The following is an 18,537-nucleotide window of genomic DNA, read 5'->3' as shown; positions in this document are numbered from 1 at the left end:
CCCTTCACTGTTCTCCTAAATGTCTCCCCCCACCCACCACCTTTTATTTCAGCTCCGTACGTCCGCTCCTTCTCAATATGACTATAGTTTGAAGGCTAATAAAACCCAGAATTCATTTCAAAGAGCATTTCCCCCATATGCCTAGGATAAAATACACTTTCAATATGATCAAAGATTAAGTATTGTCACTGGATCCTCCAGAAACACGAAACACGTTTAGTGCTGAAATGTTTCTGAAAAAAAAGGAGAAAAAAAAAAAAAGTTCTGTTTTAAATACTTTAGCAGCACTCATACTTGGCAAGATTAAGCTGTCAGATCTCAGATTACAAGGCGTGTTGTTTGCATGCAAATATATACAGTACACACTCACACACAGTCTGACACACTCACACACACACACACTGACTTTTTTTTCTCTCACACTCCCATAGCAATTTCTGCACCATGCAAAGTAATCTGGGCTCTAGTCCCTGTAGAACAAGCACCGAGAGCTCTGATCACTGCTGATTGTAGCCAGATTTCCTTAGGACTTTGTGGAATAAATGAACCTCATGCCTCTACTTTATCTTCATCGTTTTTAACCCTTTGTCAGACAGTGGCTTCTTTTTTTCTTTTTTTTTTATTCCTGTCAATCCACACCAGCATGCAGCTTCTTTTCAGCTCCTAACCTGGATGGCTTATTCTGTCCCTCACTACCCAGGGAGTGGTGTATTCTTATGGGGAAACACTCTGTGAGATTTGCCAGTCTATCACCCTGCAGTTCATTTACTTTGGAATTCATGGTGAAAAGTCAATTTAACGACAACGGCGGACAAAAAAACAGAAACTTTGCAGAGTTTGCAATTTTTTTTCCTTTCCACTCTGAGGACATAGAAAAATGCACAGACCATTGACCGTCCTATCTACTGAGAAACAGCGCTTCAAAGAATCCTCCTGTCCGGAGTGTGTTCCCGAGAGCTCTTTTGAATCTGACTGCCAGCATCCAGCTTTGACAAGCACAATAGTCAGAGATGATCAGACAAGAGCAATTTGTATAGCAGCGATCTTTTCCAAACTGTTTTGTCTGCTTCATCTGATTGCGAAAACTCCTCGGTTTTCAAGTGAAATTGACCCTATTGAGAACGGTAGAGCAAGAAGAGGGTGTAGGATTTCCTGAAAAGAGGGCACAGGTAGGGGTTGTCATGACAAAAAAAAAAAATTTTTGAGGATGCAAAATGGGAAATTGGAGATGGATATACAAAGGAACACAAATGGAATTTGGGGAAAGTTTTTTTTTACTTAAAGAACAAAAAAAGGCTAATTTCAGTGTAACTCAATGCTTTAAGACTTAACAGTAATGCTGGAACCTATATGACATCTTTAAGAGTATAATAATTTATTAGTCCTATAAATGACGTTATTATTATTATTCATTAGTTGGGAATTTTAAATTCATAACAAATAATTATGGATGGAAATGATCATTGTTTATGTAGAGACTACTTAATAAGAGCAGAATTATTGTTATATGAGAAGCTATACAATATATAAGGATTACCTAAGCACCAACATATTGTACAGTAAATTTGTGTATAAATGAATATACAGATTACATACAAAAATACAACCATAAATGGATACTAGAGGTAAAGAGGGCCCTGCTCAATAGAGCTTACAGTCAATCTAGTACAGGAACACAGATGTCTCCAAAAAGACAATAAAAAAATGAAAATTTGTAATACAAAATAGTTCATTTTCCCATACATCTACAATTCTGCATATAATGAAAACATGTTAAAAAAAAATGAAAATCTAAACCCACCCCTAGAGCATTTTTACAAGGAAAACCTAAACTGCTAGTTGATAATCTGCACAGTATAGTTCAGGCGTCTGGCAATTGAAGTGTTAATCTTCAGAGCACAGAGCCATCTGGCTGGGCTGGTTTGGTATAATCGAGAAGATTATGTTCACAAGACTCAGAGTTTAAGTCTCCTCACCCATAGAGCAACAAATCTTTGCACAACGCTCACAAACCTACTTTTTAACCCTGAATGAACACACTTCCAGCCATCTATAGCTTCATGTCGACGTCTCTTAAAACATTGACACCGATGCCATGGTTAAATCTTCCACCACGGTAAGATGAATTGCCTCTGATCTACAGATGAAATGGTGAAAGACAATAGAATAGGAAATAAGGGAGATTGGGGAATTGCTGATAGAACCTATGGATCGTAGACTGAAATGGCACCTGAAATTGTGCAGGTTCTGCAAAGTACCAGAAAGGGAAAGGTTTCAGGAAAGTATTGGTGCATTCTGTTTGTCTAAGCTGCTGTTTCTTAATTCATTTAAAAACAAAATCCATGGGGATTAAACACATCTTGTGAATGGAGAATGTATTTTAAGCCATGATGTTGAAATAAATAGGTGTAAAGCAGAGATTTCAGGTATACCTCTATTGCCCAGGTGGTTCATTTTAGTTTCCTTACAATCCCTTTCATTGTTTGGTGCCTATGGAATTTTCCCTGTTCCTTGTGCTGTGTTTAAAGAGACTTGTAGACTACAGAGACAGAATTATTTGCCATGGCTATAACCCCTGAGGTATTCTATATCTAAAGTGAGTGCTTCTGTGTAGAAAAAGAACATAGTTTTATCATCTAGAAGCAGCTTATTTCGTTCAGTTTAAGCACAGCAAATGATGTGTGCTTAAAAGGGATTACAGTTAGGTGATACGACATTGCAATGTGAAGTGACCAGTGAACCATTAGCTTAATTAGCACTTGTCCGCAATAAGTAAATGTCATTAACAGCATCCCAAAAGGCTGAACTGAAAACAATAGGCTGGGAAGAGTGTTGCTGCAGAAAGTGCAAAATCCTTCATTTAGTTACCTGGCTCAGCTGTACAACCAGTGCCAAAAGTGCTTAATGACAGATACACACAACTTCCACTTGGGCAAGGTGGGATAAGGAAAAGAAAAATATAGAAATGTGTATATATATATATACTTATAATTATCTCTTTTATATATTTATTTTAATATGTAAAGGTTTGGCAAAAAGAATATCAATGCTGTGGTATAATGGCTTCTTATGACTAAGACAAAGAGGAAGCTGGAGATGTTATTTGATAAACGACCACAGCTAACTACCTTGTTGGCTTAAAAGTGTGTTAGATGGACTGTTAGCAGGAGATTCAAGTTTAGCTTTCTTTCTATTCCAGCACCAGCTTTCTCTGTTCTTTCCTATCTTATTTTTTTTTCTCCAGGGACTGTGTAAGCACTGTATTTAAGACTGTGTTGGAAATTCACCCTTAATAGGATTAAATGAGTATACTGGACACTTATAAATAGAGACAATACTACACATCACTAAACGCAACCCATATCACATGCGATTTTGGGGAGTGCAGGGAGGTGGAGTGTAGAGAGGAGGTACATTCCAGAAAAAAAATTGTAACCAGAGTGCACATTTTAAATATTTGGAAAGGAGGGAGCGGGGGCAGGGAATCATGGAGCTGAATATTGATTACAGCACCTTCAGAAATGATATATAGACAATCACTAACAGTATTGGTCTGGTTTTGTATTTAAGTATGTATATTCTGTGTAATACTGTGTTGGTTTCCAGTTTATGAAAATAAGGAGGTTGCTTAACAAAAAAGGATCCACCTAAATCAGTTTATTGCAGATATTTGCAAACTTGGGGGGCCAAAGCCCTTCATAGGAGAGAATAGGGGCAAAAGTAAGATGACTTTCTATGCTTTATGGTTTGCCACATTTAATGGTCAATGAACTATAATGGGGGGAGATAAATACCAATATATTCTTAAATATATGTATATATATACATATATATATATGCTAAAAGGGACCAGGTTCAATAATGGACAGCAAAGAAGGACTTTAACCAGCCCAATAGGTCTTTATTTCATTAAAGCTTAACATTTATAACAGTTTATCCTTTATAAGACCGGTTAAGTGAGTTCAAAAATATGAGTTATCGAAGAGGTAATGGTCAAGAAATATAAATGTATGGATTCTATGACTAAGGGGGCATTCTGTTTACAACCCTCTACCTCTGAGCTAGGAGAGTAAATAAAATGTTTCCTTATGTGTGTAGCATCTTATGATTAAGTTGTACGTGCAGCTATTTCTGTCTGTACTTAAGGGACTGTGGAAACATGATCTTTTGGGAAAATGTTTGACTTTTTTTTTGGTTGTGTTGAAAGTTTCACTGTTACAAGGAAACAATGCTGAAGCACTTAATGCGAGTAGATAACCTAGACATCCACACGTGTTTATTGCAGGGTAGCTCAGTCACAGGTTGGGGGCCTGTATTAGCCATGTGCATTCTTCTACAATATTATACAGTCAACTCAATAATGAGCTCAAGGCTCGAGTAAATGCCTAGAAGCATCTTCTACATCTTTAGGTTGTTATGCATGGACAGATCTGCTTGTTTGTTGAGGTTGTTTTATGGCCAGATATCATTTAGGCAGGGCCAATAAGTTGCCAACTCAGTCTGGAGGGACCAAGTTGACACTTTTTGTTGCCCCATTTATGGCCACCTTTAGACAGAGCTGATTTACTTAAATTAAACAGGATAAAATAGGTCAACCATGATTGTGAATGAATTGTATAGAAGAAATTTGAACTCTGTGTTTGTATTTGAATGAGTTCAGTGTCTTTACATGTGACTTTTTTCTGAAAGAATTTTGCCCAAGGGCCCCAAAAGAATCAAGGTAGCACACATGATAATGCGGTTAATAAAAAGTCATCCCAGAGAGATACCATATATAAAACAAACTTAATGGGGAAAGAATGTGTTTAAGACTCCATTGTCACAGAACATGCCTTGAAGGGGTGGAAGTGTAGCAAAGCTTATTCTTATATTACAAACATTGGAGTGGATGCCAAGAAGGAACTTCTTTTTGTGGGCATAGGCACGCATATATCATCTGGCTGTGTTACTTGGGCATGTTTATAATTTTGGATACTGTTCATTTCTCAGTTTACCCGTCCATTACATACAGTATTATGTCTTGTTGGTGGTAACTTGTATTTGATAATTGCATTTTCATTGCATTATGACCTTAGGTGCACTTCCTGCACTTGTTTGCTGCTGATATCTGGCATTAATGCATACTTAATGGATGCACGGCTTTTTTTCAACATTTTTATAGATTTACTATTAGTTTTTAGCATATTTCATGACAATTTTGCAGATATGGGAGGGTCCTTGTTTGAGAGGACTTTTTAAGTTGGAATATGGGATATACTGTATATGAAATGAGATGTGGCTGCAAGGCCAATGTGCACAAATGAACTGACAGTATGATGGTTTATGCAAGTTATCCCCATCCAGTGGCTCTCAAGCAGCATGTTGTTCACCACGTTGCTCATAGATATTTAGATTTTAAAATTAGAGGAAAATTTGGCATAAAGACCAGTTTACTGCCCAGTAGAGCTTCCCGCAGGTTGAAAGTCTGCACTTTTTACATCCAATGCACTTTTTACAACCAATGCACAATAAGTGAGTGACATATTATGGCACTACATTATTAACAATAGGTAACATGATTTCTATAGGGTATAGGGCAGTGATCCCCAACCAGTGGTATGTGAGCAACATGTTGCTCTCCAACCCCTTGGATGTTGCTCCCAGGGGCCTCAAAGTAGGAGCCCATTTTTTAATTTCTGGCTTGGGGGCATGTTTTGGTTACATAAATCCCAGTGTACTGCCAAACAGACCCTTCTATTGGCTACCAGTCCACATAGGGGCTACCAAATAGCCAATTATAGCTCTTATTTGCACCCCCAGGAACTTTTTCCATGCTTGTGTTGCTCCCCAATACTTCTTCCATTTGAATGTGGCTCACATTCATTGGGGATCCCTGGTATAGGGTATAGGTAAGGAATTTAGCAGTTGAAAGTTTTACCTAGGGTGAATGCCTATGTTGTCAATTCCTAAAATTCTCAAAATGCTAGTGTGCTAACCAATGATAGCAAGTGACACACTTCCTGCTATGACACTTTTCTGCTGTGTGTTACAAACATTGGGTAGAATGTTCATGCTACCCAGTTAGACCCCGCTTATCAGAACCACATGATGTAATAGTAGATAACCTACTGTAGATAGTTTATTCAAGAAAACTCTTTTGCATGTAAATCCCGAACAAGTATTAGTACAACATTCACCTTGGTGATGTTCTTTACTAACATTGTTCCAGCACATAAGTAGCTTTCCTTTAAATGCCAGTTAGTCAGGTTCTGTAGGTGAACATGTACAGTCACTAATGGAATTTCTTGCTATTCAGCTTCTACAGCTGTCATTAGGCATTACTGCAAGGGGCAAAAGGCCTTTTATAGGTCCAATACCATACTTGTAGGGACATGTTTACTTAACAAGTGCTAAGACCTCATTTACTTTAAGATTCTAATCACAAAAACAGTTTTATGATCATTGCTCATTTAAAGAATATACAGTATATATAATACCAGTTTATATGCTTTGCACTTTTGCACAATTTGTCCACTATTCCCTTTTTTTGTGACCATAGGAGTGTTCCTTAACTATCAAAATATATCAAGTGTTTAATCGTCAATATAAGTAAAAAAAAACAAGGAAAATGTATATATATATAATTTTTCATTGGCATAACATGAAGGGATGCTTTTTTAAAGCCCTAGATTAGATTATGCAGTTTTATCATTTTCTTTCACTAGTGCTCTGCTTCCTTCTAAGAATAAGTTTATCAGCAGTAGTTACATCTCCTGGTGGCAGTCCATTTAAAGGTTGTGGAATTATACACTAATGGAGTTCTATTATATAGAAATTTGGAATCTTTTGGTTTTTAAGGGTTGTATTACTGGGTTGTATTTACTGTAAACCTATTAGAGTTTATCCATCAGGGATTTCCAGATGCAGATCAAGGTGACCGCAAGGTTTTGGCTGTTGTGACAAGGTATGTTCAGATTTGGGTCCTTAGGAGGCAGTTTTGACAAACCATCTTGTCATCCATACAAATGACAATTGGTTTGTCTTAAGAAAAAAATCCTCCCATACTTCAAAAGACTTTGATGTAGGTTAATTGGCTTCTGATAAAGATGACCCTACTGTGTGTGAATGTGATAGGTACCTTAGATTGTAAGCTCCACTGGGGCAGGGACTCATGTATAATCTCCGTAAAACACTATGTAAATGTGTCATTGTTATATAAATAGGTGGTAGAATTAAAAATAAACCTTTTTCATATATCCTCATATTCAACCTATTGGCCAAAGGCAATTTGCTCATGCATGGCCATGGTTTGTTGGTTACTCAGTACTAGCATTAAGTCTTGCTTTGAAGAGTTCCATAAATAAAAGCTTGGAAGGGTATAATGTTCTCATATTCTAGGTCATATATGAAACATTGTATTCTGGAATACTGAAAGTATGGTGCTATTGTAATGATAAGTCCCAAAATTGCTGCTACCATATACAGTATATCACTAGAATTTATTGCCTTCAGGTTTTAATCTTGTGATTCAAAATAATATTTGGTACATGAGACAGGAGATCAACTGTTTTTGATATACCAGCTGTCAATACATCTGTTGTATTTGTCTCTTTTCTGGATTCTATGTGTTTAGTACTGTACATCCATGGTACAGTCAATCACATCATTATCTATTGGCACAGAGGAGGACCTGGATACTGGAAAACCCTTGTGTTGAATTGTAAATTAGATATCACACTTCTACATTGTTTTGCTTAATGTATTAGTATATCTTAAAGGAACAGTAACATCAAAAAATTAAAGTGTTTTAAAGTAATTAAAATATAATGTGCTGTTGCTCTGCAAAAAACTGGTGTTTTTGCTACAGAAACGCTACTATATAAATAAGCTGCTGTGTAGCCATGGGGGCAGCCATTCAAGCTTGAAAAAAGGAGAAAAGGCACAGGTTATGTAGCAGATAACTAGTAGATAAGCCCCATATAATGGGGGTTTATGTGTTATCTGCTAAGTAACCTGTGCCTTTTCTCCTTTGAATGGCTGCCCCCATGGCTACACAGCAACTTACTTATATAAACTATAGTAGTCTTTCTGAGGCAAACACACCAGTTGTAGCAATGCAGGGCAACAGTACATTATATTGTAATTACTTTTATACACTTTCATTTTTTGGTGTTACTGTTCCTTTAATGGTAAGTACCTCGGTAGCTTTGGACACAAATGATGACCCCTTGGTCTGTTTTTTGGGATCTGCATCTGTAAGGTTAAACCCGTACACATGTCACTTTGGTTATTGGACACTGAAAGCATCAGAAAAGTTCATAGGCTCAATTATTATGTGGATTTTGTTACCAAGAAGAAAAATGACTTAGTATATAATCCACTGGTGGGTCCCTTTAGGAGAAGAGTTTATTTTAACATGTGATTGTTTTGACCTCATTTCAGGCCTTCCTCAAGCACTGAGAAACATTGATATGTTTGAATAAACACCTGTCAGCATATTTAAAGACCTCCAGAAGGCTTACCAGTGGATTCTGTTGACTCTCTTATCATTATATATACTGTGAATCAAGTTATCTGTCACTATTACAGGAATAGTCTTTAAAAAATAATTACACCACTTTATGCCTGTAATCTATCAACTAGTGACCTAAATACAGGATAAGAGACAAATTGGTTATATTATTGGTTATATTAATAAGCTGCAAATGTAAGCTTCCCATTCAAGTTATGAGTCAAAGTTGGATTAATGAATCAAGATGCAGTTAATTGTTTTGTGACTGTTCCTTAGCAGTTCTTTCTTGAACTTTCTAGAACAGCCTGTGACAAAATCTAAAGAATTCTCCTTGTAATGTTCTACTGCATCCTGTTCAACTGGTTATTTAAACCACATCTACTGTGCTGTTATAAATATATATGAGGGAGATAAGGATATCACATATTAAACATAAATGTTATTACTATAGTTAAAGATTAATGCTAGAATATCCATAATGAAATATGTATCAGACCATAAAAGTCCTCCATTTGATAGCAGGGGCATATATAGTAGATACATCTTAGTCTGGGATATTTAGCATGGCCAAAGCCTAGGGAAGCACAAAATCCAGGATTTGGTTCAGGATATGGCCGGACAGAGTTCTTTTTGTAGGAATTGCATTCAGCAAAATCAAAATGCTAAGCTGAACCCTTAAAGACATGTAACTTTTACCTTCTGAAAAACTTAATGTGGCAATTTTTTTTTTGTTGCCAATTGATTAAATTGTGAATTTTTCTTAAATTTAAATATGCAAAAGTCGGTTCATCAGGTTCAGGATTTAGCCGAATACAAAAATTATTAATTTGGTTCATCCCTGGAAAACACTCGGTAAAAAATAATTACAGAGAGGACTAATTCTGGCTATATGAATGATTGTGCCTCATAAAAGGAAGGCCAGAATCATAACATGCAAAAACTCTACCTTTTTTTTTTTCATTCTTGCCTCTGGACTCCGGACAAATGAATGAACACAAATAGGCATAGGCTGCAGCTAGACCCAGACAGATTTGTTCTTTGACAGAGCGCTAAGGGTTGCCTTTTAAACACCATAGTGCTCTTCCAGATTTTTCCAGGGTCAACATAAATAACCTCTAATGTCACATACCACCTGATGCATGTTTTGCCTTCAGAATGAGGGTATTCCTGTTTTTAGGTGCAGTGAATAATGACCCAACAAACAAGAAAGTATAGTGGAAATTTAAGAAGGAAATTCTAGAGTTAGTATTGAACTTTCATCCTGGTAACACATCCTGTACACACCAATGTTTTGTTTCTTTCATGCAAACATGTATTTCTCTTCTGGAAAGGGACAAACCTGAGGAACTTTACTCTCATGCTGGAAGACATTGTAACCCAGGTACAATTTGAAGGGGGGGGGGGGGTGTTTCCAAATTGTAGATTTCAGTAAAATATCAAAGGGGGGCCCACATAAGCTGGGAATCATTTCTGACCCATGCCCTTACTTACACCCTACACTACACAGCACAGATAGTGGCAGAGAAATTGGGAGACCAACTGCAGCACACACTGAAAAGCAACCCACACCTGATCCAAATCCTAATTATATGTGCAGGCTTCAGCTCAAACCTACCTAACCCACAGGTCCTATGGGTATTGGCCCAGCCCACATAACATTATTTTCCATGTGTTTTGTGGGTTGAAATATTGCAGCAGTGTATGAAGCAATCTATCAGATTAGGTAAGGGTTAGTAAATTCTATAACATATACATTTGTAATTTTATTTTAAATAAGGAATTAATTCATTAGTGATGAGCGAATCTGTCCAGCGAAACTACAAGAAAATTTGCAAAAGGATGAAAAATCTGCGAGACGCATTTTACTTTTGTCGTCTGCCAATTTTTTTGACGTGACCGTGCCCAATTTGACGCATTCGCTGCTTTTTTTAACACGTGACAAATTTTTCCTCGGCTAATTTTCACGGAAGTTCCGCAAAACAATTTGCCAATGGCAAAATGCGGAAATTCACTGCAAATCCATGCCTGCCGAAAAAATTCTCTCATCACAAGTAATCACTGTATCATCATTATACGCAAGTGGAATAGATTGCTAAATCGTTCCATAACATGCTTTTCATCTGACCGATAAATATAAGATTTTTTTGTCCTGAAATGTATTTGACATATCTTCAACTATAGTCTTACTGAAATAAAAAAAAATAACTTAAACTACATTTGTAACTTCATTTAACCAGGTCTAGAAATTGTAATACAAAAAAAGTACATAAAATACAGTATAACAGCTAGAATGTACCATAAAACTACATGTACCCTTGAGAGTAAAACAAAATATATTCTGGAGTAAGTGTAACCTTGGAAAAAGACTTTCTCTCCCCTTGTGGTCCAACAAATCATTTCAATCAGCTGTTCGGGCTGCTGACTTGAGACAAAATTCACAGTTCCCAGTAGAGATGTCAGCTAACGCATAATGGATTATTTTACTACACTTAAAAACATTTCATTGTTTTGCTGGTTTCCTTTATTAGATTTTCTAAAGATTGCCCCATAGTTTTATTGAATATATTTCTAGCTAGAGCAATGCCTATTATAGAGCATATTTAATGTGTTTCGGGTGATGTAGGCAAATAGTAACACTAGGGAGGAAAAATATAAATTCATAAAACCACACACTTTCCTTCTTAGCTTTTTAGAGGAGGTACAATAAAACAGAACTGTAGATTGCCACAAGTGGGTGAAATTCATGATGGCTATAAATTAGTATTCAGTTCACTATAGGGATTATTTATGACATGGAAGGCAAGGTGCAAAGTGCCAGGCTACCAATTTTGTGCACTTTGCACCCTGTCGTCAGCGCCCAAGACCTGTGGCCACCCCCATTAATACCACCTCATCTCCCCTTAGTACTTCTTCACTTGCAGTAATAAATGAGCCCATATGTATGAATGTATGTATATCTTTATTTATGAAGCGCTACTTATGTATGCAGTGCTGTACAGTAGATGAGTACTATATGTACTGAGATGCCAGTATTTTCTCACTTGCTAAAAAGGCATGAAAAGGTGATGTACCGTGCTAGCCAGTCAAAAAAATAACAAAAGTGTATAAAGGGTATAAAGGTGATACCTTTATTGGCTAACTGAGATAACCATAGCAAGCTTTCAGAACATTTCAGAAAAAGGAACTGGTGGTAGTGTTGTTTACTTGTTTGAGAAACACTATAAATGTGTACTTAGGAGCCATTTGCAAAGTGCAAAATGCAAAAATGGGGGAAATCTGCTAAGTTTTCTGCATTTTGTCTTGCCTTATGCGAGGGGAGAATTGATGAAGATCTGGGTGCTCCAAAACAGATGCAGAGACTAGCATTCGGCACATGAGTACAGCACTGCTGGTTTTGGCAGTGCTGTATTCATGAGGGACAGATGAAGGGAGACATGTAGGCATCTTCCTATCCCCTAGCTTGCACATCATTCAAACACATAAGTTAAGACTGAGTCTACAACAGAGCCCTCTTGTCCTATGGTAGGTGGTAAACACAGGGGTGCCTTGTGCCCACTAGAACTTCACTCTACATCTCATGTGCACCTTGGTATGAGGTACAGATCATAGCCAGACCCTAGAGGAAAGTACTATTTAAATAAGCACACAGGGGCACACTTTTGCACCCTTTAGTGCTTTTTTTATTTGCATCTGGGATCTCAGTAAATGACCTCCATAGTATTTTTTGAAAATTTCTGGTAAAAGAGTGACGTCAAGGTAGTTGTTGATACAGTATTTAAAATCTAGTTGAATTAGCAGAATGTAACAGAAGTCAAATTATTTCAACAGCTTTTCATCAACAGTCAAAATAACTGATGAGTAGAAAAAATATGTGTTTAGTGATAATGTGACAATGTGCTTAGTTTTGCCCAAAAGAATTTTCATCCTCCCTTAGAAAATAATGCCAATTTGCCATGTATGAGAAAGCAGATTTTAATTTTCTGGCCAAAATCTCAAAGTTCTTTATAAATATGGTGATATGAGCAAATGGCTGAAGTTGCGTTAATGCTGTATCGGAATTAAGATTTTTCTGTTGAAGTTTATGAATAGTGACCTTTGTCTTTAGATATTGAGGTGGGCGCTGGGCATGATTCATAGAAAACCAATCTTTGTACAAACCACTATGATTCTGAAGCCATGAATGTCACTGCCAGTTTAAATGTCAGATGCCAGTTCTCAGCCAATTTAGTAGTGATTTATTGGCAGTTCATGCCAAAGAGACTAGACACAAAACTGTGTTTTCCAGCAATGTGAATTGACCCTTGAATAAAAGCTTGGCTGATTAACCATCTCCATTAATAATCATGATTTATATTAGTTTTATTATTTATTGCTTTGCATGCAATAGACTGTTGTAAATGCCATGTACAGTAGATAAGGTGGAATGTAGCTACACAATATATATATATACAGTATAATAGATGCTTGCATATAACAAATAGATAATAAATACTCTGCTATAACATTTTATACTGAAAAGGCCAACACTAGAGGCAGGCGTTTATTTATAAAGACCCTGGACTGAAGTACAAGAGCACAAAGGGCGGCAAAAGCATTCTTCTTAGTGCTCTTTCAAAAAGCAAATCACGTGCAAAAAGTCTACATGCCTCCCTTGCCTTCCCCACATGAATACAACACTGCTGGATGCAGGCAGCTCTGGATTCATGGGGTGAACACTGGTTTATGTGCTTAAAAACAAATCAGTAATGGGTATTTTTGTACCTTCCCTGCATGTAGTAATTTGCCCTTTCATTCTCATAGCAAGAGTTGCTTCATTGCTTGCCCTTGAGGTACATTTGTACAGCATATAATAGATTTATAGAACTGTATAGATAGAACTGCTAGAATAGACTAGGGTATTCTTTATGTATTCTTCTTTCAGTTGCTTTGTTAGGGTAACCTTGTCTGCTGCATTGCAAAACTTAGTTTAAAATGCTGTATTATAAATCATGGAAAGTAGATACAATGGGTCTCCATGGCAAATGAGTGGTTTTGATTTTAGACGAGTAATGCCCAACCAGTTACTCGGCGCTAACCTCTTGGAAGTTGCTCCCAGTGGCATGAAGATCACATATACTGCCAAACAGATGCTTTTGTAGTCAGCCAGTCCACATTGGGCTACCAAATAACCAATCAAAGCCCTTATTGGTCACCCCCTAGGAACTCTTTCACACTTACGTTGCTCCCTGACCTTTTTTATATTTAAATGTTGCTCATGGGTAAGAAAAAAGTTGGGGACCCCTGTTTTTGGCCTTGAAGGGGCAATTTTAAGCACATTCAATTGCATCTCCTTTTCCAAGCATGATCTGTGCCAGCAAGGACCATGAATTTTTCATTATTTTTCATTCCAATAATTTGCATAAAGTAAAATGTTGTCGAAGCAACCAATAAGCTGTATTTTGCTGGTGCTACACAAATTAAACTTTGATTGGTTTCTATGTGTTTTAGAGCTGGTATGGCTAAATTGGTTACTTTCCCACCACAACCACAGTTGTAATATTTATCATAATTGTCTATCCCAAAACAGACTAAATCAGGAAGCTGTGCTGTGGCAGTATGAGGGGGTATTTTCTAAAATGTTTTAGTCATCTGTCAGAAGGATTATATTGCTGAGCAATAGGAAGTGAGGGATTAATTCTTTCTTTGGAGGTGCTCTTGCTCTGGTGTGAAACAAATGATTTGATTGTTGGGATTAGTTATTTATGGCCCATATGAGAGCAGTGAAGGAAATGACTCACTGTGCGCCAGTTTAGCTGAGAATACTGCTTATAATGTATGACTTTGAGAGATTGGAATACGCATACAGCGATAATGAATGCTTTCATTTTTTCTAGTTTATTTCATATATTTTGAACATCATAATTAAGGTTACCATTCTAGATGACTGCAAAAACTAGTATTAGTATTACAGCCTATGAACTGTCAAACAGAAGTGCCAGTGAGGTTTCTTTGATGGTGTTATGTCCATATTGGCTGCATGACAATGTCTCACCCTCCCTTCGTGACTGAAAATGTGTACAAACATCTGGGACTCATCAACTGATGACTATGAATTTTGTCACCCATGGTTTGATGCTTCTAAAATTAAAACGAGCTGAAAGGCATCATCTTTAAATCTACTGGGTACATTCTAGATAAGATTACAAGGCATGACTGTTGTGACAAGCCCAAGCACAGAGGACATTGGTCACATTTGCTTGATCTGATTGTAGTCTTTACCATTAAGAAAAAAATCTTACATTTTTGACACAAATAAAACATGAATTGCTAACTGTCAAACAGAAGTGCCACATGAGGTCTCCTTGATGGGTTTATGTCTGTATTGGCTGCGTGACAGCATCACACCCTCCCCTTTTGACTGCAAATGTATACAAACATCTGGGACCCATCAACTGATGACTATAAATTTTGTCACCCATGGTTAGATGCTCTTTAAACACATGAAGGGCTGAGAAGTGTCGTCTGTAAGTCTACTGAGTGCCTTCTAGCTTACATTATTGGGAAATGAATGGTGTAACAAGCCCATACACCATTGGACACATTTAGAGGACCAAAGAGTTAGATTTAGATGCAAAGAAATATGAATTGCTAACTGCAAAACTGAAGAGCCACATGAGGTTTCCTTGGTTATATCCACTCCCCTCTTGATTGAAAATGCATGCAAACATCTGGTATAAACAGATTACTATAAATAAAAATATACATACAATTCTCTCATCCATGGTTAGATGCTTCTACAGTGTTTTAAGGGCTGAGTAGTGAGTCTACAGGCCCAGAAACAGAATGACCTTGGACCTGGGATTATCCTATACCTATGTATTCTCTTACCTATGGTTAGATGCTTCTGCATCATCATCATTTCAAGTAGTATGTCTGTAAGTCTACCAGCCCATACACAGAATGAAAATGCATAAAAACATCTGGGACCCATCAGCTGATAAGATAAGAAGTCTGTCACCCATAGTTAGATGCTTCTAGAGCATATTAGGTCTGCAAGTGTGCTTGATGCATTCTAGCTAAGGTTACCATGTCCAACTAAGGTTCTGACGTCCAACTGTCTATGTCAGTGATCCCCAACCAGTGGCTCCTGAGCAACTTGTTGATCACCATCCCCTTGGATGTTGCTCTCCAAGTCTTTTTACATTTCACTGTGGCTCACGAGTAAGAAAGATTGGGTACTCCTGGTCTACGTCATTCTTTAGGGTTTGATATGTAGTATATTAGTCACTAACTTTCTAGTGTGAAGTTATATATGGATCACCAATCTCTAATAATAGCAATTTATTAGCAATGTTAGGGCTGATTTAAGCTGAAGTTATTTAGACACCTCACCAACTTGTGCGACTCGGTTCAGTAAATCTGCCCCAAACCATACTTTACAGTATCTTGATTAAGGTATTTTAGGGTGCCAAAAGAAGTATATGTCCTATGTATGGTTTCTGATGTTAACACCATTTTGCATCAGTCTTTACTTTGTCTTGGTCTTTGAAGGCCCCAGCTACAATCTAGAATGAAGCCTTTATAGATATTTAGCTGAATACTTGGGAAATATTCGATACAACCTTTAAAATCTTAAAAAATATGCATGCAAACCTTTTTTTTATCAGAAATCTCAAACATTCTATTTCAGTATATTCTGATTTTTGCATTATGCAGTTTATCTGACTAGTTGATTCTTTATACTAATAATCTTATTTGCCAAAAGGGGAACAGGCCAACAAGTTGAGAGCCATCTATATAGGGTATGGCAGTGCATTACAATGCTGAAAGCTAGTAGGACACTGGGTTACCATGAAAGATGTATTATAAGAAGTAGTGGGGAGGCAGCTGTGCTGCATGACGGATAATGTAGGCCTCACACAGACCATTGTGACTAGCACTGAAGATTAAGCCTCTAGGCTGAACAAAAAAAAAAAAAGCAGTCTAGGAGTAGGAACTCCCTGACATTACATTTGCAGCAGTGGAACTTGAGTATTGTTTTATATAACTTGTGTTTCATGTAAGAAATACATTCCAGTACTTCTCTGCAGGCTGACAGGTGCTTGCTAAGCCTATGGCAGGGGATGGGGGAGGAGGTGGGGTTCATTTCTGGACTCACAGCAGATGTCTTGCAGGTAACAGTTATCAGCATTGAGCTCTTTTTTAACCACTTCCTGACTTGTAAATGTAAATATTTTGCTGGGATGGTTTAATTGTAATACTGTGGTACAGCTTACCATTTTGCAGCTTGTATTGCATTTATTACTTTTACTATTTATCTCTGCTTGAGTTGTCTGTTTTGATAAATGTTAACCAATTTCATAATAACAATGGTTGTATGCCTGCACTTTGCAATGCCTATGCATCAATAATAAATCCCCACAATGCAGAGCATTTTATGATCCTTTAGTAAACCAAAAGAGCAAAACTGGGACAGATGGAGCTGCAGGGGACATGACTGGGGAATGGACTAAGGACTGGAGAGGTTAATAGGTGGGGGTGATCGGAGTCGTAGTTTGTAAGGAGCAGGAGGCAGGGAAGTAAGGGCAGGCTATATAGGCAGGAAACAGAAAGGAAACATCCACCTGCACTTAAGTAAGATTTGGTAGGTCACATTAGTTGCTTGGGGCAAGGTTGGGCTAAGGGTGGACAAAAAGGGAGGAAATAGATTAAGGGGTGGGTGTTTTCAGAAGAGGCAGGCCTGGGACTAGGTTGGGGGGGAGGGGGAATTAAGCACAGTAGAAGGCGGATTTTAGAGGTGGATGCTTAGCCAAAATACTGGCAGCTCACTTAATGAAAGGTGATCTTCACATAACAATATTTCCTGTCCTGTTTATTCTTGACTCTCTTTTCTTGGTTTCATACGTTCATTATTACCATAGGATTTCTTTCTAGCACTACAGCTGCCCTCCTGGTAGGGTTAAGTACCCACAAGATGACCAAATACTAAAGTAGTGCTGGTTGGGATGATACTTAATGGAAATCTCTCTGTTGGAATGCTAGAGGGTGCAAAAAAGAATTATAGGGAAGGTTCCTCTGCCTTTTATTACAACTGCAATGGTTTCATGACCTATCCATTTTGTTGAAGAACTATGGTTCCTAGCACATTGTTGCAGCAACATTTGGCAAACCATGGTTGAGCAACAGTATTTCCATCTCTTTATGCTAATGTCCCATGGGGAGATTTAGTCACTGAGAGTCTTTTCCTAACAAGTGACTACTAGAGATCTCCACAACAGAGCGATTCTATTTCCCACAAATCCAGGTGTCATATTCCATGCCCACAATTAAAAATTACATTCAGTGCAATGGGGAAATTGCAGCGACTTCCCATCCAGTGGTTTTAATTTCATCGATTCCAATAGTTTTGAATGACAATTCTTTCCTTGCAAAATCGCTCGAAAAAGGGTCTCTTAGCAATTCGGAGCTATAAGAGATTTGAAGTAGTTTCATTGGTTTAGGTACTGGCGATTTATATTCTTCTCTATGTAGAGATAAAATGAGCGACTTGACGCTGGAACTCGCTTTTTAAAAATGGCAGCGACTAATCTCTCATGGGACATTAGCCTTACTGGTGTAATCATCAAATGTTTGATGTCGGCAGTCCTTCTTAGATCAGATATGAAGGTAGAGTGATGACATGCAACCTTCTTCAGGCTTTGCACAACCAGTGAACAATGGCACTTATAAGTATAGGGTGAACTTCTATTGCTACTTTGGTTTGGTCCAACTATAACTGCTACCTCTATCCTTTCATATCAAGATGAATGCACCATGCAGTATTCATTTTAACAAACCATTTGGTTCAACTGTTGTGTTGTTGTTTTGAACCGGATGCCCTCTAAATGATTGTTTTATGAGCACGACACTGCTTTCTTGTCAGATTCGTTTGAAGACATTAACAGTTTTAATTTAACACCCCAAAATTAAGCCTCTCCTATATTATATAAATTTAATGACACCAAACAACACCAGGTGTAATGAGAAAATCATTTTTTTTAAAGTATATATTAGTCACCGAAGCACAG

At 37.5% G+C, this 18,537-nt stretch overlaps 1 protein-coding gene across 6 annotated transcripts in view; it reads left to right on the top strand.

The window, feature by feature from the left end:
* The first annotated feature begins 394 nt into the window (after positions 1-394).
* Positions 395-18,537, top strand: part of ntf3 (neurotrophin 3) — a 40,890-nt gene continuing 22,747 nt past the window's right edge. Inside the window, exon 1 of one of the 6 annotated variants that reach the window (XM_012959011.3) lies at positions 395-1,169. Coding sequence is in view for 1 of the 6 variants with exons in the window: in XM_031897933.1 (XP_031753793.1) it covers positions 2,096-2,116 (21 nt within the window). In the remaining 5 variants the exon portion in view is untranslated. Of the gene's footprint in view, positions 1,170-1,875; positions 2,117-2,810; positions 2,938-18,537 lie in introns of those variants that run through there. The other 5 variants (XM_012959007.3, XM_031897933.1, XM_012959008.3 and 2 more) reach the window with 5 other exon arrangements.

The sequence above is a fragment of the Xenopus tropicalis genome, chromosome 3 (genome assembly GCF_000004195.4).
Source record: "Xenopus tropicalis strain Nigerian chromosome 3, UCB_Xtro_10.0, whole genome shotgun sequence".
Classification (NCBI taxonomy): Eukaryota; Metazoa; Chordata; class Amphibia; order Anura; family Pipidae; genus Xenopus; species Xenopus tropicalis.
The sequence above is the reverse complement of the archived record's forward strand: the minus strand, read 5'-3'. Positions and strand labels throughout refer to the sequence as shown.